This window comes from Dendropsophus ebraccatus, chromosome 2, assembly GCF_027789765.1.
Source record: "Dendropsophus ebraccatus isolate aDenEbr1 chromosome 2, aDenEbr1.pat, whole genome shotgun sequence".
Lineage (NCBI taxonomy): Eukaryota > Metazoa > Chordata > Amphibia > Anura > Hylidae > Dendropsophus > Dendropsophus ebraccatus.
Window position 1 is genome coordinate 149,789,851 of NC_091455.1, and position 26,530 is coordinate 149,816,380.

The 26,530-nt window shown below is 43.2% G+C and overlaps 1 protein-coding gene across 1 annotated transcript in view; it reads left to right on the forward strand.

The window, feature by feature from the left end:
* ITGA9 (integrin subunit alpha 9) overlaps positions 1-26,530 on the forward strand; it is a 275,552-nt gene that overhangs the window by 168,831 nt on the left and 80,191 nt on the right. The window contains exons 17-18 of the mRNA XM_069958509.1: positions 1,628-1,704; positions 11,803-11,953. Coding sequence (XP_069814610.1) covers positions 1,628-1,704; positions 11,803-11,953 — 228 coding nt within the window. The remainder of the gene's footprint in view (positions 1-1,627; positions 1,705-11,802; positions 11,954-26,530) is intronic.

The window sequence follows — 26,530 nt, forward strand, 5'->3', positions numbered from 1 at the left end:
AAACACTAAGATCAAAATTTGCGCGGTCCACTGGGTCATTTTGGGCCTGGTCCTCAAAGGGTTAAAAATGCATTTTTATCATGAAAAAGTAGTTTGAAGCTCTCCCCCCTGTCTTCATAGTTTTCTATGGAGAGGGGAGGGGTGGAGGGAGATGAGGCACCAAAACAGGACAACAAAAAATTAATTTACAGCTACATCACCGGGCTATCTCCTCTAAAGTCAGCACCGACCTCTCTGACCTCTGAATAGGCTTTCACACAGCCCTCCTCGCCCCTCCCCTCTTCATAGGTTACATATGGCTCAACTGATGTAAACCTGTTGAGATTTCCTGATAATAAGCAGTGGATGAGAGAGCGGAGGGAGGTGGTATTCTTTTTGAATGCAGATAATGGCATATTTGCCTAATAAACCCAATTACAAAGTTTCTTAAAATCACCTGTACTATTGATTTCTGCAAAAAAACAAACAAAAAAAAAAACGACAGTGACACTTTGTAATTTGCTTACTGCTGGAGAAACAGCTTTGTTTTTAACATAAAACATTTGTGAAATGGCTTTCTTTTATGTTTCAGGCCTTTCTTTTATGTTTCAATCATAAACATAGTTTTCCCACTTACCATCCCTCCTGAGTCTGTCTCCATTTGAATTTCCCACTGTTTGCAGGTCCCTGAACCTCCAGTTTGTGTCTTTATTTTTTCTTCACTTTTTCTTCACTTTTTCATCCCTGGTTTGGGCTTTTCCATGATGCACTTCATCTCCTGTGATGTCTAACTGACTCTGTAAAACTGTTAGATGTCTTATATCTTGTTCAGCCAACCACAGCTGAGAAACCCGAGTCATCTGACATAGGGAGGCTGGCCTAACAGGGCTTAGACCCGCCTCCCTTTTGATGATGTCACTGTCACAAAATGGCTGCCACAGAGCAGCCTGGGGTCAACAGTCATTAGGTAAGAATGAGTTTACTTCACTTCCTGGTGGGGGGTTTGAAGGGGGAAAAGATAGGGAAGGGGGGCAGATAGGTGATTGAAGCATATTACAAAGTTATATAACTTTGTAATGTGTTTTAATTACTGGGAAAAAGCTTTTCGCTGGAGTACCCCTTTAAGTTAGGAATCATTCCCATTTATACAGAGCCATTATATAATGCCCATATGAAGTGTCCATGTAGAGGCACACGTTAGTGTCTATTGTAGAGGCACAAGCATTAATAAGATGAGTTGGTCTTTTCCCCACTTTGCTTGTACTGAATGTTGAGCCTCTATTTGATGTCTTCTATAATCCCTTTTGTTACAGAGGAAATTGTTGTCCTCTTGTGAGTGATATATGTTTTTCTTAGACTAGTGGTCTGCCATCTGTGGCTCTCATGTAGTTTTTAAAGCTATAGAGTGGTATCACTTGCTGAGACTTGTAGTTTTCCAACAAGTGGAGCATGACAGAGTCAAGTCATAATTTCCTACGAGCAGCTCCCAGTTGCATCTGCTTAACCCATTGCTGCTTATATTGGAGAAACACTTTTATTATGTAGGTGTTCAAGTACTGGATGTAAAATAATCGGATGATTATCAGTTATGCAGTGACATGCTTCTTTAGAGGGGACACTGAGTTCTTAATTCTATATTTCTTTGCAGACCTTCTTTGAAAGAAATTGTCGCTCTGAGGACTGTCCTGCTGATTTGCAACTGAAAGGAAAGTTACTGCTGTCAAGGTGAGTGCCCAGTGTTATTCTGATTGTATCTGAAATAAATATGCATAGGGGAGATTTATCAACAGTGGTGTTTCATACACCTAGATCTACTGGAGTAAGATAAAAGCCTACTGTGTTGGTCAATCTGTGCCAAATGTATGATAAATGTCAACCTAAGGTTTACAGTTTCATATCATACAATTCTAGGCCATATTCACGCTCTGTATGACACCAGCCGGGTCACAGAAGGCCGGTGTCAGAAAAGATCATCCCGGACAGTATTGCAGTACTGCTTAAAATGGATCGCGCAGCTCCAGTGTGGGAACTAACATGTCAGTTTCTTGCGGCGCCGCTAGGGATCCCAGATGGAGTGTATACCATGTGTATAAACTCCGGCCGGTATTCCATAGAAGGGAGCACTACATAAGCTACGTAGTGATTACTACGTAGCTTACTTGGTGTGAACATAGCCCTAACAATAGGAACGAGAAACCACTGTATGATCACTTCTCTTTCAGGTGCTGAAAAAAAGTTTTTACCTACAGTGAGTATATAGCTTCACATACAATATATACACTATGTACATTCCTGTTATGCCCTGTCTCATCACTAAAGTAGGAGCCCCCCTGTGTGGGCGTCCCCACTCCGACGAATGCAGGGGACAATCTATCTATACAAATTGATAGATTTCAAGAAGGCAAAATCATAACATGAAAAGATGTACAAAAGTGTTAAACAGGGAATGAGATTAAGGGTACAAACCCACACACCGTATATGCAGGGTATTTACTACTGTGATACGCAGTAAATATGCAGCAACTATGCAGCAGATTAGATCTAAATAACTGAACACAGCATCAAATCTTCACCATCACATCTGCTGCGTATTTGCTGCGTATACGGTGTGTGGGTTTATACCCTAAGACCATGTTGTCTCTTTGTCTTATGCAGTGTAGCATCAAACAGAGATCACCCTTATCTTCCAACACACTTCCCTCACTTCTAATAATCTTGGGGTGGGTTCACTAGGGAAATGGGTGTCCCGTGTTTATTGCTATCTGGAGATGTAGGTGACTATTTCCGTGTCCTGTCCCAGTGTAATCCTAGCATTTGGCATATTTAGTCCGTAGAGGATAATATTTTGGAGTAGTCACTCGCTTTGTAGACAAATTGATGTGTGGATAATCGGATGTCCATGTCCTGTAATAGCTTGAGCCCGAATAAGGCTGATTCTACCTGTCTGTGATGTCTATAAGTTGGTAACTCTTACTGCAGATTAGCGGCGGTGTCGGTTGGCATCTCTACTTCAAAATATTATCCTCTACGGACTGAATATACCAGTCCAGGTCTACTTTAAGTGGGCAGGCCCAACAGATTTACTAACAAAAATCTGTAAATTTACAGAAATTAGTGTAATTTGTATTGGAAATGTACACCAGCTCATGGCTGGCACAGATTTCAGATTGCAGTGTATAGAGATCCACAGATGTGCCTCTTAATAAATCTGGTGCATCTTACTCCAGTTATTCTAACAATAGGAATGAGTGTAGTTAAAGGGGTAGTGTGGCGCTAAATAATTATTCACAGAATAACACACATTACAAAGTTATACAACTTTGTAATGTATGTTATGTCTGTGAATCGCCCCCTTCCCGTGTCCCACCACCCCCACCCGTGTACCCGGAAGTGTGTGGTGCATTATACATTACCTGATCCGTGTCGAGGGCCGTCCGCCATTTTGTGCCAAACGTCATCTTCGGACGGACGGCCAAATCCCTGCCGCCGTCCCCCCTCCGCCGCTTCACAACTGTCTGTATTACACTGGAAGTTAAAATTTAGTTGGAATGATTTAACCATATGGTGGGGTATAACACCTACATAAGTTATATGCAAAAAAAAAAAAAGCTGATACAATTCAAATTCCGAACATAGAGTATTATAATAAATTTTTATAAGTACAGCAATCACCTGACTGACCAGGATGCATTGAATAATAAACAAAAGTAGCTGCTAAAAAAAGCACTAATATACTACAGACACTACATACCAGCAAGCTGTCCTCAGACTACTGACCTCCGCCTCACCCCAATGCACATTTCATACACCACTTCTGCAGCAGATAGAAGCCCCCCCCCCATAATTTGGGGTAAATGAACATTAGCAGATTCCAACTTTGCATCCCAGAGATGGCTGTGAATTTTTGCATTAGATTAAATAAGTTGGGGAGTGGAGTCAAAGAAGGATTAGTAATGACTAGAGGAGCACAATGACTGGCTGGGCAGGTCGTCACTGCTAAGACCCCTTCATGAATGTGTGAGTGCAGAAAGGTGCAGAAGGGTGATTTTTACATGGGTTTTTTTTCGGCCTCATGAAAACCACTTGGCATCTGCATGCCATTGTTTTCACAAGGAATCTTAGCTGTAGCTCACAATACAGGATTATTGCAGGTTGTAAGCCTTTATGAAGGTTTTCAGATCTCTTTTTGAATACTTGGAGAGAGTCTGATGTATTGGAATAGTGAGTTATGGTGGTATACAGGTGTAAACAATAAGAGAATAGAGAAGAAGGTCTTGTGAGGGCAGGAGATTAAGTGTGGGGAGCCGAGTTCTGGTATTGGAGTTGGGTGGAATGGGGGAGAGATGAGGTATCTGGATTGGTCCATGTTACATTTTGAATTATGAATGAGATAGAGTCTGAATTGTTAAGATCAGTAAATGTGTTTATGTTTCACATCTTATCATCTTAATAAATATGTCCCCTCATTCTATGAAATTCACTGCGTAGTGTATATATCTAAAATGGGAAAACCTTTATAAGTTTATGGGGACTGCTTCTTCTAAAACCCAGCAGGGCACGTGGTCAAACAGCAGCTCATAACTAGAAGCTTTGTGTAAACATGGGATTTATTCTATTAGCAATGAGTTCTAGCTCTTTTACATGATAGCTTGGTGCTTGGTGCCAATTGCGAGCTATTAGCCCACAAATAAGTGTTTATGTACCTGGTATTATAAATGCTGCGCATGCAGTGAAATCCATTTTTATAAAGGGCTTTTTCATTCAGCAGAGACCACTTTATGACTTAGCAGCTAGTATGGAAGATTTATAGCAGATGCTGGAGCTGGCTGGTATGCTTTGTATTCATTGTGTGTGTGTGTGTGTGTGCTATACATACAGCGACATGCGCTCCTCAGCTTTAGAGAAGGAATTGGATATCAGCTCATTCCCCAGCAAAGTTTTTTCTTTTTCATTGTATGGATGAGTGATTGCTTCCATGTGTAGTTTCTCCATCAGTGAGTAGAACAATCCGTGTTATATTCTGCAGCCATTATCATGACAGGGCTTGCATATAGCCACAATAAAGTTTTATTATGCTTAATAAAGGAATACCATATCCATATATCTTTTTATCTACCATAGTTAGGTCTTTTACAGGTTATTTCCCATGGATTGTTCTGCAAGTGTCTGAAATATGTTTGAAGCCCACTCTTCTTATAAATGTCACCCGAAGCTCAGAGATACAGAATCACATTTTCCTACCATGATTTCATTCATGTTGTTCCAGAACCTGCAGGAAAGGGTTAATACCTGACCTCTCCACAGTATCCACAGTACAATAAAAATTATTGTCCATTATTATTTAATGGAAATATTCTTTCTTGCCAAAAATAGGTTTACACTAAATTATTAGCTTACAACAAAAAAGTGAAGGATTGTTAAACTATTTACCAGTCTGTCCTTAACTTTTGGTGAAAAATGCACAAAACATTTCCACTGAAACACATTATTTTGTGTGTTTAAAGGCAATGTGTCATCAGAAAATGACTTATTGGTTCAATATTGGTTCATTTTTATGGTAAAGATATTTTTAAAGAATTTTTGGTGACTTTTTTTTCTGATTTTTCATTTTTGTATCTATATTATTATGAAATAATCCTGAAATCTTGAATTCAGTCAGTTTTCATTCTCACTGCTGGGCCTAAAACTAAGCTGAGACTTCCTGTTCTGTCTGTGGTGATAAGAGGAGGCTGCTGTAAAGTGATCTGTACAGCATTACAGCATCAGGTGATACCAGTCGATAGAGATGATAGCAGCAACCTATGGAATTACCCCTTTAACCCCTTCCTGCACAAGGGCGTAACTGTACGTTCCTCATGCGAGTGGTGGAGTTCAGAGGGGGGCTGCGCGGTGACCTCGCTCTGAACTGCCGCGATCCCGGGTGCCGCTTGTATCGCGGGACCACGGCAATTAGCTGGTTCGATCGCCGTGCCCGCTAATTAGCCTTTTAAATGCAGCTGTCAAAGCTGACAGCTGCATTAAAAATGCTCAATTTCCTCTTCCCTGGTGTCTAGTGGAGAGGATCGCCCCCCAGTGGAGAGATCCCCGTATCTGACCTGGGCCGGGGTCTGCGCCGTAATGGCGCTGATCCCGGCTTGGCATTCTATTGTTTTCGGCAATAGAGTGCCTATCTCATGGATCTATGCAGTATTACTATACTGCATAGATCTTGATGAGAGATCAGAGCAGGCATACTAGAAGTCCCCCAGGGGGACTTCTAGTATGTGTGTAAAAAAGTAAATAATTTTTTTTATGAATAAAAATTTCCCTCCCCTAATGAAAGTGAATGAATCACCCCCTTTTCCCCATTTTATAAATAAAAATAAATAAATAAATTAACAAACATATTTGGTATCACCGCACCCATAATCACCTGAACTATTAAGTTATCACATTCCCGATCTCGCACGGTAAATGGCGCAGGCGCCAAAAAATTCCAAAGTGCAAAATTGCGCATTTTTGGTTGCATCAATTCCAGAAAAAATGTAATAAAAAGTGATCAGAAAGTCGCATATGCGCAATCAAAGGTACCAATAGAAAGTACAGATCATGGCACAAAATCACACCTCACACAGCCCCATAGACCAAAGGATAAAATCGATATAAGCATGGTAATAGAGCGATTTTAAAGGAACATTAATTTATTAAAAATAGTTTTAATTCTTTAACCCCTTAAGGTCAAAGCCTATTTTCGTTTTTGCGCTTTTGCTTATTCCATTTTAAGTTTAAAAGTCCATAGCGCTTGCATTTTTTCACCTAGAGACGTATATGAGCGCTTATTTTTTGCGAAACCAATTGTACTTTGCAATAACAGGCATTATTTTTCCATAACCTATGCTGCGAAACCGGAAAAAAATCATTTGCGCTGTCAAATTGAAAAAAAACCCGAATTTGTTTTGATTTCGGGGAGTTTCGCATTTACGCCGTCCGTCCTATGGTAAAACTAACTTGTTATGCATGTTTCTCAAGTCGTTACGATTACTATGATATATAACATGTATAACTTTTATTGTATCGGATGGCCTGTAAAAAATTCAAACCATTGTTAACAAATATACGTTCCTTAAAATCGCTCCATTCCCAGGCTTATAGCGCTTTTATCCTTTGGTCTATGGGGCTGTGTGAGGTGTCAGTTTTTGCGCCATGATGTGTTCTTTCTATCGGTACCTTGATTGCGCATATACGACTTTTTGATAGTTTTTTATTACATTTTTTCTGGATTTGATGCGACCAAAAATGCGCAATTTTGCACTTTGGAATTTTTTTGCGCTGACGCCGTTTACCGTGCGAGATCAGGAATGGGATTAATTAATAGTTCGGGCGATTACGCGCGCGGCGGTACTAAATATGTTTATTTATTTATTTATATTTATAAAATGGGAAAAGGGGGGTGATTTAGACTTTTATTAGGGGAGGGGATTTTTTATTAATAAAAACACTTTTTTACTTTTTTTTTAACTGTAACTAGAAGCCCCCCTGGGGGACTTGTATATAGACAGCACTGATCTCTCATAGAGATCAATGCTGTGTATATACACAGCAAAGATCGATTAGATTGGTCATAGATTACTATGGCCTGCTGCAGGCCACAGCAATCTATTGCCGAGCCGGGATCAGCGTCATTCCGACGCTGAGGCCCGGCACGGGCAGAAGAACGGATCTCCCCCCCGCTATCGCATCGCGGGGGGGAGATCCGTCCCACTAGACACCAGGGACGTGCGGCGCAGTGCCTCTAAGTGCAGCTGTCAGGTTTGACAGCTGCACTTAGAGGCTTAATTAGCTGGCGCGGCAACGGGACCCGCGCTGGCTAATAGAGGCACTGCCCGGCTGCACGTGTCAGCCGGGATCAGCGCCGTTCAGAGCACGGTCCCGGCGGGACCCCGCTCTGAACACCCCGAGCGGCACCATGACGTATCAGATACGTCATGGGTCGCTAAGGGGTTAAAAGCCATCAAATAAAATAAGTCATGCAAGTTACATATTGTTGTAATCGTAACAACTTGAGGAACATGCATAACAAGTCAGTTTTACCCCAGGGCAAACGGCGTAAATATAAATACTCCCCAAATTATGTTTACTCTGAGTTTATTAAGAAAAGCCAACAGGAAAAACTGACAAACAGAGGTCGGTTACAGTGGCATAAAACAACTGTGATACATAGCACATCATGTTTTACATAGAATATGAAACAGCATATATCACATAGTGAGGCACAGGATAGCTAAGCATCAGCGCTATGAAAATATGAAAACCAAAGCACCAAAAGGTGCGGCAATTTTTGGAGAAATACACAGAAAATCAAGCGCCCTTGAAGGGCCAACAGAGTTAGGCCATTGTATGAGAAGCCCATAGGCAATAACAAGAGGGCGAGAAGAAGAGTCAGAGAAAAAAAAAGAAAAAAGAAAAGGATTGAAGAAGCATATGAGAAAAAAGAAGAAGCCACAAAACAAAAACGGGACAAGATGAAGGGAAGGGAGGGAGGGGAGGGAGGGGGGAAGCTCAGGGGCCACAGGCCCGTGTCACCATAGACTCGTCTCAGTTCCAAAGCGTCTCTATAGGAGGTCAGCAAAATCTGGCAAAAAGGGTCCACGCAGTCTAGGCCTTACAGTACGCCTCCGATCTGCCCTGTGCCTCCGCCCTTTGAATTCCCTGCATTTCAGTGAACCACTCCCACAATGCAGGAGTCACAACCGTCTTCCAATGTTGTGGTATCACAGCTCTCGCAGCCGCGAGAACGTGTCTCAGCATGCCCTTCTTATGACTTGCCATTGAGCCGGGTAGTAAAGAAAGGAGCGTGGCTTTCGGGTTATTGGTTATACGTTTACGGGAGTATGCCTCATACACTCTTAGAACTCCTTCCCAAAACACCTTGATTTTAGAGCAGCCCCACCAGATATGGAGGAGGGTTCCCTGCTCTATCCCACATCGCCAACTGCGATCGTAGGATTCAGGATACATGCGGTGTATGGTGGTATACTCCCCAAATAAAAAAAAAATTTGCTTTTTTTCAATTTCATCACACATTTAATTTTTTTCTGGTTTTGCAACGTACTTTATGCAAAGTACTATTAGTGGCGCAAAAAATAAAGGCTCATGTGGGTCTGTAGGTGAAAAAATGTATGGCCTTTTAAACACAAGGAGGAAAAAACAAAAGAGCAAAAAAAATTAGTCTGGTCCTGAAGGGGTTAAAGGTCACATAGTACGCTCAGTAATCACTTTCATCTAAAGGGGACACACTGTGTCTCTTTTCCTTTATGTCCATGAGGCTTGTTAGACAGCATTGATGACTGTGGACCAGTTTATATAACTATATCAATGTGTATATGGTAATGTGGTTGCAACATCAATATTCAGGTATTATTATTACATTGGGGCTTGTACATTATGGAGTCCAGTGGTGCTTTGAAGTGAGCTCAGGAGCTGAGCTCACTTCAAAGCACGTGGGGACCGGCTGCTATATGCAGCCAGGTTCTCACTGTTAATGACGGTCCGCCTCGATCGAGCCACGGCCTGCCATTAACCCCTGCAGTGCCGCGATTGCTGCACTTACATCAGTGACAGGAGCTGTGCTCCTTTAACTGACCCATCGGGACCCCCGCAGTGTGACTGGGGTTCCGATGGGGGTCCTATCTGACTGCAGAAGATCCCTTACCTTGCTCCCGGCAATCAGATTGGTGATCATTGTATGGAGTCTGCACAGACAGGTTCTATGCAATGATCGCAGATTACACTGATCAATGCTCTGCTATGGCATAGCAATGATCAGTGTATGTTATGTAATGTAAAAATGTTAAAGTCAAAGTGTAAAAAAAAAATTAAAAAGGTTTTAAATAACATGACATAGCCCCTCCCCCAATAAAAGTTTAAATCACCCCCCTATACTATTATATAAATAAAACACGTAAAAATAAATAAATGAATAAACATATTATACATCATAGCGTGTGTAATCGTCCGATTTAATAAAATTAATCTATTATTCCCGCACGGTGAACAGCGTAATCAGAAAGCAGTTAAAAAATGCCAGGATTTTTAAAATAAAATGAATAAAAATGTATAAATTATGTCTCATCTACACAAATATGGTAATAATAAAAACTAGAGATCATGGTGCAAAAAATTACACCTCATACAGCCCTGTCCGTGAAAAAATAGAAACGCTATAAGAGTCAAAAAAGGGCCATTGGACCTATTTGCACAAAAAAGTTAATAAAAATAGTAAAATAGTAAAATATTAGAAAAGCTATATAACCTGCATATCGCTGTATTAAGACTGATCTATAGAATAAAGGTAAAATGATAGTTTTACTGTAAAGTGCATTACGTAAACAGGGACCCCCCACACACACAATTTTATGATATTTTGGGGTATCCATCATACATGGTACGATAAATCAAAAGGCGCCTTTACAAAGTACACCTATTCCTGAAAAGAGCAAGCCCTTACATGGCCCTGTAGCTGGAAAAATAGAGTTATAGTTCTTAGAAAAAACGAAAACGCTAAATTGAAAATTGTCCCGGTCCTTAAGGCCATTTTCGGTTCTGTCCTTTCAGAGGTTGAAGTGAATGTACCACTAGTACACAGTTTTTTTGTTCTTGGACTGGTGCCAGCAATGGGTTGCTTTTTTGGGCCGCTGAACGGTTCCTGCATACAGTGCCAGTCCATTCCCGAGCATTGGTTGTCATGCTGTAAAACAAAGCTATACTTACCAGATATCCAGGTCCAGTCTCCTGAAGACAGCTTCTAATACCCCTATTCCACCGGTCGTTAAGAGGAGCAAACGAGCGCTCTCAGCCGCCGCCGCTGCAGCGAGCGGGTGAGTGCGGGAGGGGCTGCTCGGAGGATCCCTGATCGTCCGGGCAGCCCATAGGATACAGCAGCGTCTGCTGCCGATGCTCCTATTCAACGGAGCGACGGCAGCAGATCGTTGCTGTATCAGTCGTTTGTTTTTCAACATGTTGAAAAACAAGCGACTGCAACGATCAGCCGACATGAACAATGTCGGCTGATCGTTGCACTCTATTCTACTATCGTTCGTAGCGGCCAATATCGGCCGAATACGAACGACATTCTTTCCGTGGAATAGGGCCTTTAGTCTTGTGCTGGTTGAAAAAAAGAGACTAAACACAGGAATTCTGACCTGTACAGAGAGTCACAGCTCAATGCGTCCATCAGTAACATGACTGCCTTCTCTGTGAGTGCTCAGATGACTTGGTAAACACTGGAAGTTTTTCATGAAAACTAAAAAAAATAATGAATGTAAATTGCAACCTTGCTTTATATCACATCTACTGTTAATTTAGGCTTTGAACGTTATAACGACAGTGACACCCTGATGTCATTCCTAGGTAGAATTACATAATCTTGACTGGTATAAATGGCATGAAGCCAGAGACCGCAAGAAATAAATGAGGCCCCAGCTTCTCTCTTAGCAACAGCCACAGTCATCTACTGTATAGCTGTTATATGGCAGTGACATGCTTACAGGTCTCATATTACTGGCTGAGCTGTATTAAAATCACCAGCAACCAACACTCTTACCCACAGATATTTCTTAATATCATTTCTTTGGCACATAACACCTAGTAAACATTTAAAATGTAATTTCTAAGTATATATACAATATAAATATATTATGATGCCCCAGGGAGGTGGTGGGGCAGTAATTTGGAATCATTGTCTGACTTTGTCTTGCTTAAAGTGATTCGCGGACACACGAGCTTTAAAGTTGTATTATTGCCTTGGCCAGAAAGTGAATAAATGTTTTAATCTTTTGTCTGCAGCTATGACTTCAGAACAGAATACTTGGCGTTGGGAGCTGTGAAGAATATCTCACTTAACATCTCTATCTCCAACAAAGGGGATGATGCGTATGACACCAATGTCTTCTTCAACTTTTCTAGGGAGTTGTACTTTATTAAAATGTGGCAAGAGGTAAGTTTCTGGAGTACAATGCAAAGCTCAGAATAACTGCACAGATCTGAATGCAAGCAAATATTAAGAAATGAACTCCAGTTCTAACATCATGCTGGTACACCGAATTGCTCAGAGGTCATCTCAGCTGCTTTCCTATCCTATAGGGATTTTAGAGCCAGATCATTCTATACAGTATAGTAAAGGAATGAGGGCGATAAGATCTCTTCATGGGTACACAATAACTCTCCTTGTGAGCACTGGCTATGCTGTGATGGCTATGAGAAATTCTTTTTGACTTACTTATTTTAAACTTCCACTAATAATGAAATAAAATGTGCTGTATGGCAGATTTGTCTGCAGCAAGAGCTCTATGCAGAGAGCTTAAGCTCAATCAGTCAAGCATATGTTTCAAGGCAAATTTTAGCCTTACTTAGACATTTATGTTTTACCTTGGAATTGGGTTAAACAGAGAAAATATGATGATGTCAGATCATGGTAGTGCTGAATTTTTCATAGATATTGATTTCCATAGAGCACTACCTTAATGAGAGAAATTTATATACAGATGCATGCATGAAGCACAGTCTTAGGCTATGTTCACACTACGTAAGTTTCCGGCCGCAGCGTGCTCCGTGAATAAGCGGCCGCAGATTTACGTAGTTTGCGTACAATGGAAAGTATATGATCTACGGCTGCACAGTTCACACTACGTACGAACTTACGCCCAGATTGTATGCATCGCCGTAAAAAATGAACCAGACCATTGTTTCGGGACGGAAATGCTGTAACTTACGCCCGTAGCGTAACATGCGGTCACGTACGGAGTGGTGATTTCTTCTTTTTTCCACTTTGTTTTGCCGATCCAAAAGGTTCTGTGGGGTGTCAGGGGCTAGCTGAAGATATCCCAGTAAAATACCGATGTCAGATCGCTACGTACGCCGCTCAGGAAGCGTACGTAGCTTACAGGCGTAAGTTCGTGGACCGTACATAGCCGGCCGCAACTTGAGTAAATTCCGGCTGGGGTTTTTACACGTATATGTCCGGCCGCGAAAAATATGCGGCCGGACATATACGTAGTGTGAACATAGCCTGACAAAGCATTGCGTCTGATCAGGGTCTTCTCATAACTTGTATGTAAAATTTGTAATCCTAATGAGTACCAGAGTAAATCCTTATGCAAATCCTATGATTAATTATAAAATGTTAATATTACACTTACAAAAGATAAATCAGTGGATAAAAACGTTCTATGAATATTACACAATGTCCTTGGATCAGCCTTTCAGAAAAACAACTAAATACTATTTATTATTATTCTGACCACAATTTGCTTCGCTATCCAGACAAAAAGTAGCTGCCTCTGAGTTCTACTTAAGTCTACAAATAATATTTTGACTGTTTTTATCATAGACACATTTATGTCAAAGTTGTGCACTCCTACTGGAGTTAGGCCGAGAAGAGAAAATCAGCATGGTATTTTTTGTTTCTAATATATATATATATATATATATATATATATATATATACATTATATCTTTATATTTGGGTTAAAATGTAATAGTTTGTTTGCAATCATCTGAATACTAAAAGTCTGAAAGTAGACTGTGTATTAGCATAGCTAAAATAAAGAAACCAAACTTTGGTTGTCAACAGAGTTAAAGTGTACCTGTTGGTATTACTTTCAAAATGTACATCAACAGTAGATGTGATATAAAGCAAGTTTGCAATTTACATTCATTATTTTTTTTAGTCATCATTTAGGACACGGCACTTCCTGTTTTCTGACTCTTTTTTTCTTAAAGAGTCAGAAAACAGGAAGTCCAGTGTTTCCAAGGCCATCTGAGTGCTCACAGAGAAGGCAGTCATGTGATTGACGGACATATTGAGCTGTGACTCTCTGTACTAGCTGGGATTACTGTGTTTAGTCTGTTTTTTTTTCAACCAGCATAAGTCAGAAAATCTGCCTTCAGGAGACTGGACCTGGATTTCTGGTAAGTTAAGCTTTGTTTTACAGCATGATTACTAAAAGAAAATAATAAATTTATATTGCAAACTTGCTTTATATCACATCTACTGTTGGTTTATATTTTGAAAGTTATTAAGACAGGTACACTTTAAGGGTATATTCACACGGGCGGGCTCGCAGCGAGATTCTCGCTGCGAGCCCGGCAGGTCCTGTCAGTTCCCATAAACTACATACTTGCTGCGGTCTAAACGACCGCAGCGAGTATGTAATTATACCGCGCTTAACCCCTTCTACTCCCGCCGGCTCCCCCGCTGTAAGCAGCATACATTACCTGTCCTTGCTGCACGGGTCCGGCGTCCTGCTCTCCCGTCCGGCCAATTAGTGTGTTGCCCAGCCGCAGCCACTGATTGGCCGGGCGGGAGAGCAGGACACCGGACCCGTGCAGCAAGGACAGGTAATGTATGCTGCTTACAGCGGGGGAGCCGGCGGGAGTAGAAGGGGTTAAGCGCGGTATAATTACATACTCGCTGCGGTCGTTTAGACCGCAGCAAGTATGTAGTTTATGGGAACTGACAGGACCTGCCGGGATCGCAGCGAGAATCTCGCTGCGAGCCTGCCCGTGTGAATATACCCTTAAGGTCTGGATGTTAAAGAGCTAAGTCTGCACTCCTAGTGCCCCATTCTTATTTTGCTGTGGGCCCCTGTTTTTTTTGTTCAAGGCATACAGTAGCCTTAGATTTTCCTGATTTGCTTAGAGGTGTGCACTCTTAAATGAATACGACATACATAAAGATATGCCTGTCTTGATAAATTAGGGTTGGGTAGGTGTGTATGTGTGGGGGTGGGGGGGTTGTCTTCATGCACAGAGTGCTGCTATAAAGATCATGTCTGACCTGCATCAGAAGTGGAATAATATAGTAGGTGAGACCTTACTACAGTGAGTACCTGCACATTAAAGACAACTCTAACCTGCTGATAGCCCCCTGTTGCCTGTTACCTTTCTCCTCTGCGCCGCTCCTGTGCTGTTAGTAGTTGAATTCTCAGAACGAAGCATGGTTAGGAGCAATGCCCTACCCCCATACCGCCACGCAGGCCCACTACTGATAATCAACACTCACACATCTGCAATGCATGAGGAGTGTAGCTACCTAAGTGCCTTTAACATGGGCAGATTACCGGCCAGAAACGTTGCAAGAACTGCTCCTGTGGCCAATAATCAGCCCGTATAATAGTGACATCGATCAGCTGAGGACGAACAAAACATCTGATCCTCAGTTGATTGTCTTTTTTAAAGCAGGCTTTAAAATTTATTGTCATTGGGCACACATCTTACTGTGTAAACAGGGAATGTGAGACTGATGACCATAAAGGGAATTGACTGCTTGACTACTCATATATCTATGCTGTCAGTTTCAATATCATAGAGCAGTACATACTTACTGCTGCTGCAATTTGGCATCCTATACTCCTATATGGCGCTCCTGTCCCAGACCCCACCTCCTTTGGCTGTCAGTCATTCTCTACGAAGCAGGGCCTAGAGACGCAGAGGCTGGACAAAAGAGCTGGAGGAACAGGATCTTGGATCACAACAATAGCGGTAAGTATGTACTTCTGTGTGATATGGAAACTGACAACACGTATATATGTATATTTGTGCTGTCAGTTTCCATGGCTGCTCGAACAATACTGTACATGGATCGTGGCGGGTAAAGGCCTCTTAAAAATCTGTATGTGTAAAAGAACCCTTAGAATTATAGCTGCCAAGGTTACACCACAGAGAGGATTATGCTGAGTTTCTTTAAAGACTTGAGAAGAATTGATGCTGTACAGCAACTGGGGCAGGACACGGGGGGTAAGTAAAGTGTCAGGAACCAGACAGCAGGACAATACAAGACAGTGAGCCCTAAGCTTAGCCCCGCCCACTGTCCTCTACCTATTTGCCACAATCCGCCCTAAGATGGCGGCGAGCAACTGGGCGGCGGTCCCTGCACTGGCTAGGTGGGACACAAAGACAAGACAGACAGACAAAACACAATAAAGAATAGTCCACAGTCCGGGTAACAACAATCGGGCAACACGGTACAGAATCACAATCCAAAAGCAAGGTCAATAAACAGGCAATATGGTCAGGGGCAGGCAGCTAGCAGGAATGGTCAGAAACACAGGCAAAGGGGTCAGAATAAACAGAGCAAGAGAAACAGAACCAGGCAGAGACAAGCTCAATATCCGGCAGTGAGAGGCAGGCTGGCAGACACTATATAGGAGACCAGAGGTCCAGTGCAGGAGCGGATTGGACCAGACCCCTAATCTCCTCAGAACACCTGGGGCAAGAGCAACCTGACTGGCAGAGAGAACAGTCTATCAGACTAGCTAACCAGCATCAGAGTTAACTCCGGAGTGGCCAGGAGTATCTCAGGCAAAGCGGGTGTGGCTAAACAAACACAGAAGGAAATAGAGCAGTGTTCAGACAAGGTTCAGGACACTGCACAAACATACAAAAACACTGAATATCAGCGCCATCTCAGGTGCGCAGCACGAGCCAAGGGGCGCACGGAGTTTGGCACAGGCACATTCATGACATAAAGGTTGTCTATGTTCCACCCTGCCCCTGCTGGCTGTCAGTTTTTTCAAATGACTGGACTTCTCCTTTAATTGTTAAAAATAAACTAATAACACTTCTATTTTTAAAAGAGTTAGCACTATTTTTCTATATATATATATACATAGCTTGATTTTGCAGATTCAGGATTTAACTTCAGAATGCTCTTTTCCATTGCCTGCATAGATCATTAAGAAGCAGATGGCCTGTGCCAACTCTGAATAGCTTTTTCTTTAAAATGGGATTTACTGGCCAAAGGATTATTTGTCTTGTAACTTGAATCAAGATGCTTGCTCCATCGCTTAAAGATTTACTCTATACTCTACTCTGTGAAGTATTATGGCGAGTATCCATTTCAAGGAACTGAGATGGTGCTACCTGACAAGTTTTTAACAAAATAATTACTACTTTTGAACTGTGTTGCTAATTAGATTACTTCCAGAACAGTTTCTGCGCTCTGCATACCATTAATAGAATACCTTACATTAGAATAAAACCACTAGGTATTTTCCTCATCCTTTACAAAGGGTGAAGCACAGGGAGTGATAACTGAAGTAATCACTTACGGTGTTTGTTTTACACAATTCAAAATTCTGCGAATTTCTTGGTATAAACTTGCTGTTTTATGGAAACCATTAAATTCCTAATAAGTATGACATTTATACAGCAGAAACTGCCCTTTCAAACAAGAAAAAAGCTTGATAAGCAGTCTGTTCTGTAGTCATGCTGCACTTTATTATAGATGTATAGATATGAATTAAGGCAGTACACTTATACCAAGAAATATCCATGATTCTTTCCAACCACAAATACCATTTGTATCTGAACGGGTTAGAGGGAGTCTGAATGTAAGTGAAAATTTTTGCCTGCTTAAGTTTTAGGCTATGTTCACACGCTGTACAAACAATGGGGTTTCCTCGTGAATGGATGTTGTTTAATGCTACCTACTGTACGGCCAGAATTAATGATGATGAACGGCTGTTGTTTGTACAGTGTTTTAAAATAGCCTTAAAAGGGTAACAAAAACAATATTCTAAACCAGGGGTGTCAAACTCAAATACACAGTGGGCCAAAATTAAAAAATTGGACAATGTTGCAGGCTAACCTTGATAATTATTGAAGTGGGAATGTGGCGGTCCTGGCACTGTCAGTGGTGTAAGTCTCCCAGCGCTGTGCACTATGATATATGACATGATAAATTGCTATGATATGATTTAACCCATGTAATAGGCAACCCCCCCAATATTGCCCTATGTAGTAGCCAACCCAACCAAAATTGCCCCACATTTTAGCTAGCCCTCCCAATAGTGCCCTAATAGTAGCCAGCCCCCCAAGTGTTCCATATAGTAGTCAGCCCTCCCCTGTAGTCTCATATGGTAGCCTGCCCTCCCCCGTAGTCTCATATAGTAGCCAGCCCTCCCCCATAGTCTCATATAGTAGCCAGCCCTCCCCCATAGTCTCATATAGTAGCCAGCCCTCCTCAGTAGTATCATATATAGTAGCCAGCCCTCTCCATAGTCTCTTATAAAGTGGGCAGACCTCCCCATAGTCTCTTATATAGTAGCCAGCCCTCCCCCATTGCCTCTTATATATTAGCCAGCCCTCCCCAATAGTCTCTAATATAATAGCCAGCCCTCCCCCATAGTCTCTTATAAAGTAGCCAGCCCTTCCCAATAGTATCTTTCTTTAGTAGCAAGCCCATCCTGTAGTCTCATTTAGTAGCCAGCCTTCCCAGTAGTGCTCAAATAGTAGCTAGCCCCCCCAAGTGTCCCATATAGCAGCCAGCCCTCCCCTATAGTCTCACATATTAGCCATCCCTCCCAGTAGTGCCCAAATAGTAGCCAGTCCTCCCCAATAGTCTCTTTTATAGTAGCCAGCCCTCCCCTGTAGTCTCATATAGTAGCCATCCCTCCCCCATAGTCTCTTATATAGTAGGCAGCCCTCCCCAATAGTCTCTTATATAGTAGCCAGCCCTCCCCCATAATCTCTTATATAGTAGCGAGCCCTCCCCCATAGTCTCTTATATAGTAGCCAGCCCTCCCCCATAGTCTCTTATATAGTAGCTAGCCCTCCCCCATAGTCTCTTATATAGTAGCCAGCCCTCCCCCATAGTCTCTTATATATTAGCCAGCCCCCCCATAGTCTCTTATATATTAGCCAGCCCTCCCCATAGTCTTATATATTAGCCAGCCCTCCCCCATAGTCTCTTATATATTAGCCAGCCCTCCCCCATAGTCTCTTATATATGAGCCAGCCCGTCCCCATAGTCTCTTATATAGTAGCTAGCCCTCCCTAGTAGTCTCATATAGTAGCCAGCCCTCCCCCATAATCTCTTATATAGTAGCGAGCCCTCCCCCATAGTCTCTTATATAGTAGCCAGCCCTCCCCCATAGTCTCTTATATAGTAGCCAGCCCTCCCCCATAGTCTCTTATATAGTAGCCAGCCCTCCCCATAGTCTCTTATATATTAGCCAGCCCTCCAACGTAGTCTCTTATATATTAGCCAGCCCTCCCCCATAGTCTTATATATTAGCCAGCCCTCCCCCATAGTCTCTTATATATTAGCCAACCCTCCCCCATAGTCTCTTATATATTAGCCAGCCCGCCCCCATAGTCTCTTATATAGTAGCCAGCCCTCCCCAGTAGTCTCATATAGTAACTAGGCCAGATGTAATTCAAACTCTAAATTTCCTGGCAGGCCGAAAATAATGGCACCACGGGCCAGATTTGGCCCACGGGCGAGTTTGACATGACTGTTCTAAACTATCCCCCTTCCCACTACCACCATATGTCTAATATACATGTATACAACTTATATTGCACCCTTTCCCTTTTTTTTCTCCTAGTTATCTGCTCTGGACATCTAAAATCCTCTACTCTGGTTCCACTCTGATCCACGCTCGGCTTCCTATTCCCCCTACCTTTATAGTCACAGAACATGTAATCACCTCTCTGGGGGCCGGGCTAGCTGTCTATTGACTTGCAGACATCATCTGCATCATCTCCATGCACCTGTGCTGCTTTCATAAACTTATCATCATAAGCTCCTATTACATTTGGTGACTATGAGGAGCTGCCCAGGTATTTGCTTGATCGTCCGGGCAGCCCATAGCATATAGCAGCAGTCTGCTGCCACCGCTACTGTTCCACAGAGCAACAGCAGCAAATCGTTGCTGTATGTTAAAAGACAATGTTGAAAAACAAGCGACTGCTGATCGCTGCCTTCTATTACACTGAATGATTATCGGCCGTAACGTACAGCCGATAATCGTTCTGTGAAATAGAGCCTTTAGGGTGTGTTAACACAGAGAGATTTATCTGAAAGATTCTTAAAGCCAAAGTCAGGAACAAACTATAAACAGGGAAAAGGTCATAAAGAAAAAACTGAGATTTATCCTCTTCTCAAATCCATTCCTGGCTTTATCTTTGAAAATCTGTCAGATAAATCTGTGTAAGCACACCATTACATTATATTGTGTCCCTGAGCCTACATTTTTGGAATTTGAAATGTTATAGTTCTTTCTCTGCTTGCTGTCAGTGAATGCAGGCATATGTACCTATCTTTGTGTCTCAGCTCTGCATATTGTAAGTGTTATGGACAGTGGAGTAGCTAGCATGAAGGCAGGGAAGGCGACTGCTATGGGGCCCCTGAAGGAAGGGGGCCCGAGGAAGCCTGCAGGGTGAGTGGGCTGAACATCAAAAGGAGAGGAACAGAGAAGCAGGAGCTGTCAGGTCCTGCATGCACAGGAGAGGGATGAATGACCTTATCACATGACCCAAAGGTCCTTAATATTTCTGTGTGAAGATCAGCCCGGACTACAGGAGGAGGAGGGGGAAGCCTGGGAGCTGTAAGTGCTGTGTGTGTGTCAGTGAGTGTATCTATGGGGATATATGTATTTGTTAGTATGTGTCTGTGGCTATATATATATATATATATATATATATATATATAGTCTGGTGTATATGTGTGTGTTTGTGTATGTCAGCTGTGTCTCAAGTGATTGACAGGCTTGCTCCCAAAGATGTTCTGCAGCAGTTTGTCTTAATGCTGGGATCTAATCAATGAACCCACCATTAAGGTTACAAACCCACTTGCCGGATCTGCAGCGAGTCTCCTTGCTGCGTTTTTGCAGGGAGACTCGCTGCAGATCCCGGCCCTATACTTTCAATAGCAGAGAAACTCGCAGCAGGGATGTACATCCCTGCTGCGATCTTGTCTGCAGCCCGCCCCATTAACCCCCCGGCCGCCGGACATTATACATTACCGGGTCCCCGTTCCTGCTTGCTTCGGGGCTCCCGGTGTCTTCACGGCCCGCCCGGCCAATCAGTGCGCTGCGGCAGGGCAGCGCACTGGTTGGCCGGGCGGAACGTGCCGGGAGCCGCTGAAGCAAGCAGGAGCCGGGATCAGGTAATGTATATCGCCCCCAGCCCCCGGCCGCACGATCGCCCCCAGCCCCGCAGCCCCCGACCACACCATCGCCCGCAGCCCCCGGCCGCACGATCGCCCCCAGCCCTGCAGCCCCCGACCTCACGATCGCCCCCAGCATCGCAGCCCCCGGCCGCACGATCGCCCCCAGCGGTCGTGCGGCCGGGGGCTGCGGGGCGATCGGGGCTGCAGGGGGGCGGGCAAGATATACATTACCCGGTCCCCGCTCCTGCTTGCTTCGGCGGCTCCCGGCCCGTTCCGCCCGGCCAATCCGTGCGCTGCCCCGCCGCAGCGCACTGATTGGCCGGGCGGGCCGTGAAGACACCGGGAGCCCCGAAGCAAGCAGGAACGGGGACCCGGTAATGTATAATGTCCGGCGGCCGGGGGGTTAATGGGGCGGGCTGCAGACAAAATCGCAGCAGGGATGTACATCCCTGCTGCGAGTTTCTCTGCTATTGAAAGTATAGGGCCAGGATCTGCAGCGAGTCTCGCTGCAAAAACGCAGCAAGGAGACTCGCTGCAGATCCGGCAAGTGGGTTTGTAACCTAAAAGAAAATGTAGCAGATGGGGCCCCATGCTATGGGGCCCCATGAATCCTTGCTACGCCCCTTAGAGCCTGAATGGAACTAGAATGTTTTCATTTACTGTCAGCAAGCAGAGATATAAACCTACATTACACCCCCCACTCCCAGTAAACAGATGTCCATTATGCAGCATATAGCTACACCATGCACACGGCAGCTCTGCTACACCATGCGCCCGTAAGCTCTGCTACATCATCAGCTAGAATGGAATACATACTAGGGTGATGTGATCTAAAATCAGTGGAAAAAAACAGTCCTGTGTTTACTATGCAATATTAATGACAGCAGTGGGCAGGAAAGAAATCTAAGAGGGCAAGTACATAAATGGACCAATCAGGGAGATGCATGATGGAAAAGGTTGCACCTCAGGAATGGCAGCAGTTAGAAAGACAGGAGACAGCTCAAAATACTCAGGGGGACTTGGTGAGTAAGACCAGCTAGCATTTCATTTTTCGATGTTAGGAGGATAACCCCTTTAAGCTGTTAAAAGATAAACTAACAGAATGTTAAAAGACTGTAACCTGTTTTTATAATTTCATAGTGCCAGGGACACCAAGGAAGAAAGGTAATTTTCTTCAAATTTAGTTTTATTAGTTTTCCAAAATCAGAAGGAAAAGAATAAGATAACTGTACTAATGTTATTAGAAATGGTACATACACAGTGATGTTGTACTATATGGGCTATATATAACATATATAGGCGGAGAAATGCTATTGTGGACAGGTCAGAAAGTAGTACTGGCATATTGAAACAGCACTTTGTAAGAGCAGGGAGGGTAATAACAGGTTAAGTAAGGGAAGGGAGGGTTGGGAACTAAGGGAAGAGGGGGAAAAGGAGTAAGGGGGAAAAAGGGAACAAAAAAAAGTGGTGCCTTGGATTACGAGTATAATTCGTTCCAGGACCGTGCTTGTAATCCAAATTCACTCTTACACCAAAGCAAATTTTCCCATAAGAAATCATAGAAATGCAGACAATTGGTTCCACACCCCAAAAATAATCATTTATTATTCTGAATAACATGTAAAACTAACGAAACGAACATTCAGAAACAGCAGAATATGTGATATTATAAGTTACTGTACAGTAATGGAGAGGATGGGAAACACAAGGGCTGACAGAGATTGCAGGGAGCATGGAGGAATTAGCAGGACATACGCGGGCACATACATGCAGCACACTCTGTCCGGGGAGAGAGGGGTTACAGCTATGGAGAGATTACCTCCACAGTCCTGTCCCCTGATGCAAGCCCCAGCCTGAAGTGGATCTGCCATGATTTTGAAGATGAGGGAGACTTCCTGGGTCAGAGTACAGTGCTGTAGTGTAGACCATGCTATGCATACCATACCCCTCCCCCACTCTCTCCCACCCAGTAGACGGAGCTCTTAAACCAAAGCAGTGCTCTTAAACCAAGTCGCAATTTTGAAAAACTGTGAGCTCTTAAACCAAAACGCTCTTAAACCAAGGTACCACTGTATTTTGTTAACTATCAATGGGACTTCACCTTAGATTCTTCTCACCTGCTGTTATTTTCTCTTCAAGGGTAATAGTCTGCCCCTCTGTATTTAGTGCCAGATGGGTTTATGGTTTTTCTACTAAATGACTTTTAGTGATTAAGTATTATACATAGTGAGCTTATCCCCAATAAGGGTAGGGACTAATGTGTAGTGGAATCATCTCCACTAAAGCTATTATCTTATATTATATTATATTATATTATATTGTTAATTGTTGGCAGTGTGCTTTTTGTGTCTGCAGATGCAGATACAGATATACAAATTATCTTATTGCACTTGCTGTCCTTCTTAGTTTGCAAAGTCATAGTCTTTGGCCTTTTACCTTCTAGAATGTATATTTTACAGTACAATATTTTGTTACCCTGACATTCTGCCATTCCTCACTAGAGAAGGTTTATCTACACAGTATTAAATGCGTCTGTGATCTCTTTGCAGCAACACCTTCAGACAAGCCTTATGTTTCTCTTTACCAGCACAAATAAATGTTCTGTATGCAGAGGTCAGCGACAGCTAAGAAAAGCATGTTAGTTTTGGACACAGCTCTTGAATATTTCTAATATGTCCAGAAATCTAGTTACCTTCTTGTCATTTGGGGCCCTCTTAGTATGTTTTGTATCAGTACTAAGACGTTTAGTGTTCTGTCATTATGAGGAAACTAGTAATGGAATATCCCGGCACTCACCAAGTTCTTTGTGCCCTTTTGTAAAAGTTTCACATCATACAGGTACAAATAAGGAGGATGCGTTTCTGCCTGTGGCCTTCATCAGCTCCTAATGAAGGCCACAGGCCAAAACGCTTCCTTCTTGCTTGACCATGTATGATGTGACACTTATAAAAGAGCACAAATAACTTGGTGAGTGCCAGGATATTCCTTTACTGTCTACTTGAACTGTTTCCTACCACAAGCACCACTCCATTACAGTGTCATTTTGCTCATATACCACATTATTAGGAAACTAACAGCAGGTTAGAGGACTCTAACCTACTGTTATATTCCTAGAGGGCCTTTATCCTCAGCCCCGATCATTACTTTAATCAATATGTTAATTCGACATCTTGGTGCGCTGGGAGTAGGGCTACTCATCACTGCAGTGCGCCGTATGGATAATCATAAGCAGTCAGGGCTGTATCATAGAGAGGTTAAATAGGGCACTTGAACTGGGGCCTCCACCACATGGGGGACCTAACGGGCCACAAAGGTGTGCATGTCCTGCCTTGTGTAGTTGATAAAATCACAGCTGGATGGGTTTGTAAAATAGCTCTGCTCAACATTTTAAAACTAGATATCTATTTCCAGGAAAATACATAGTGCTTGAAAAGAGCGCCCCCTTTAACAGTGACTTCCCTTTAAGAGAAACTTAAACCCTTGATACCCTCCCTTTAAGAACAACTTTGGTACAGTCCCTTTAAGAGCAACTTTAGTACAGTCCCTTTAAGACCAGCTTAAGTACTGTCCCTTGAAAAGAGACTTAGGTACCATCCTTTGAAAACCAGCTTAAGTAATGACCCTTTAAGAGCAACTTAGGTACCGCCCCTTTAAGAGCGCCTTGGGTAGCGGCCCTTTAAGAGCGGCTTGGGTACTGGCCCTTTAAGAGCGGCTTGGGTACTGGCCCTTTAAGAGTGACTTGGGTACTGTCTCTTTAAGAGCAACTTTTGTAATGGCCCTTTAAAAGCGACTTATCTAATGCCCCTTTAAGAGCGACTTGGGTACCGTCCCTTTAAGAGCGACTTGGGTACCGTCCCTTAAGAGCGGCCTGGGTACCGTCCCTTTAACAGCGGGTTGGGTACTGTCCCTTTAAGAGCGGCTTGGGTACCGCCCCTTTAAGAGTGACTTAGGTAACATCCCTTTAAGAGCGGCTTGGGTACCGTCCTTTTAAGAGCGACTGATGTAATGCCCCTTTAACCCCTTAACGACATCGGGCGTATATTTACGCCCTGATGCCGGTAAGGACGTTCAGAGCGGGGCCGCGCGGCAACCCCGCTCTGAACTGCGGCGGTCCCGGGTGCCGCTTGTAGCCCGGGACCGTAGGTATTAGCGGGCACGGCCCGATTGCCGTGCCCGCTAATACAGTAATCAGATGCAGCTGTCAAACATGACAGCTGCATCCGATTAACGGATTCAGCTGTTCCCTGGTGTCTAGTGGCGGAGATCGCTCCCCCGGGATGTTATCCTGGAGGAGTGATCTGTGTTTCTGAAGCCGGCCGGGGACCGCTCCAAGATGGCGCCGTCCCCGGCTCGGCACTCGTTTACTTCCGGCTGCAGCAGCCGGAAGTAAACGAGTGCCTATCTCATGGATCTCTGCAGCATATCTATGCTGCAGAGATCTCTATGGGAGATCAGTGCACTTATACTAGAAGTCCCCCAGGGGGGCTTCTTGTATAAGTGTTAAAGTAAAAAAAAAGTGTTGTTATTAGTAAAAAGCCCCCTCCCCTAATAAAAGTCAGAATCACCCCCCTTTTCCCATGTTATAAATAAAAGTAAATAAATAAATAAATAAACAAACATGTTTGCTATCGCCGCGTGCGTAATCACCCGAACTATTAATTAATCACATTCCTGATCTCGCACGGTAAATGGCGTCAGCGCAAAAAAATCCCAAAGTGCAAAATTGCGCATTTTTGGTCGCATCAAATTCAGAAAAATTGTAATAAAAAGCGATCAAAAAGTCATATATGCGCAATCAAGGTACCGATAGAAAGAACACATCATGGCGCAAAAAAATGACACCTCACACAGCCCCATAGACCAAAGGATAAAAGCGCTATAACCCTGGGAATGGAGCGATTTTAAGTGACGTATATTTGTTGACAATGGTTTAAATTTTTTACAGGCCATCAGATACATAATAAGTTATACATGTTACATATCGTTTTAATCGTAACGACTTGAGGAACATATATAATAAGTCAGTTTTACCCCAGGGCGAATGGCGTAAAAACACATTTCCCCCAAATAAACAAAATGCTTTTTTTTTTTCAATTTCACCACAGCCTGTCATTGCAAAGTACAATTAGTGACGCAAAAAATAAGGGCTCATGTGGGTTTCTAGGTGGAAAAATGCAAGTGCTATGGCCTTTTAAGCACAAGGAGGAAAAAACTAAAACGCAAAAATCGAAATTGGCTCTGTCCTTAAGGGGTTAAGAGCGACTTGAGTATCGTCACTTTAAGAGCGACTTGCGTACCGTCCCTTTAAGAGCGACTTAGGTACCGTCCTTTTAAGAGCAACTTATGTAATGCACCTTTAAGAGCGACTTGGGTACTATCCCTTTAAGAGCAACTTGGGTACCCTCCCTATAAGAGCAACTCGGGTATCGTTCCTTTAAGACCAACTTGGGTATCGTCCCTTTAAGAGCGACTTGGGTACCATCCCTTTGAGAACAGCTTGGGTACCGTTCCTTTAAGAGCGGCTTGGGTACCATCCCATTAAGAGGGACTTATGTTATGCCCCTTTAAGAACGACTTGGGTTCCGTCCCTTTAAGAGCGACTTGGGTACCGTCCCTTTT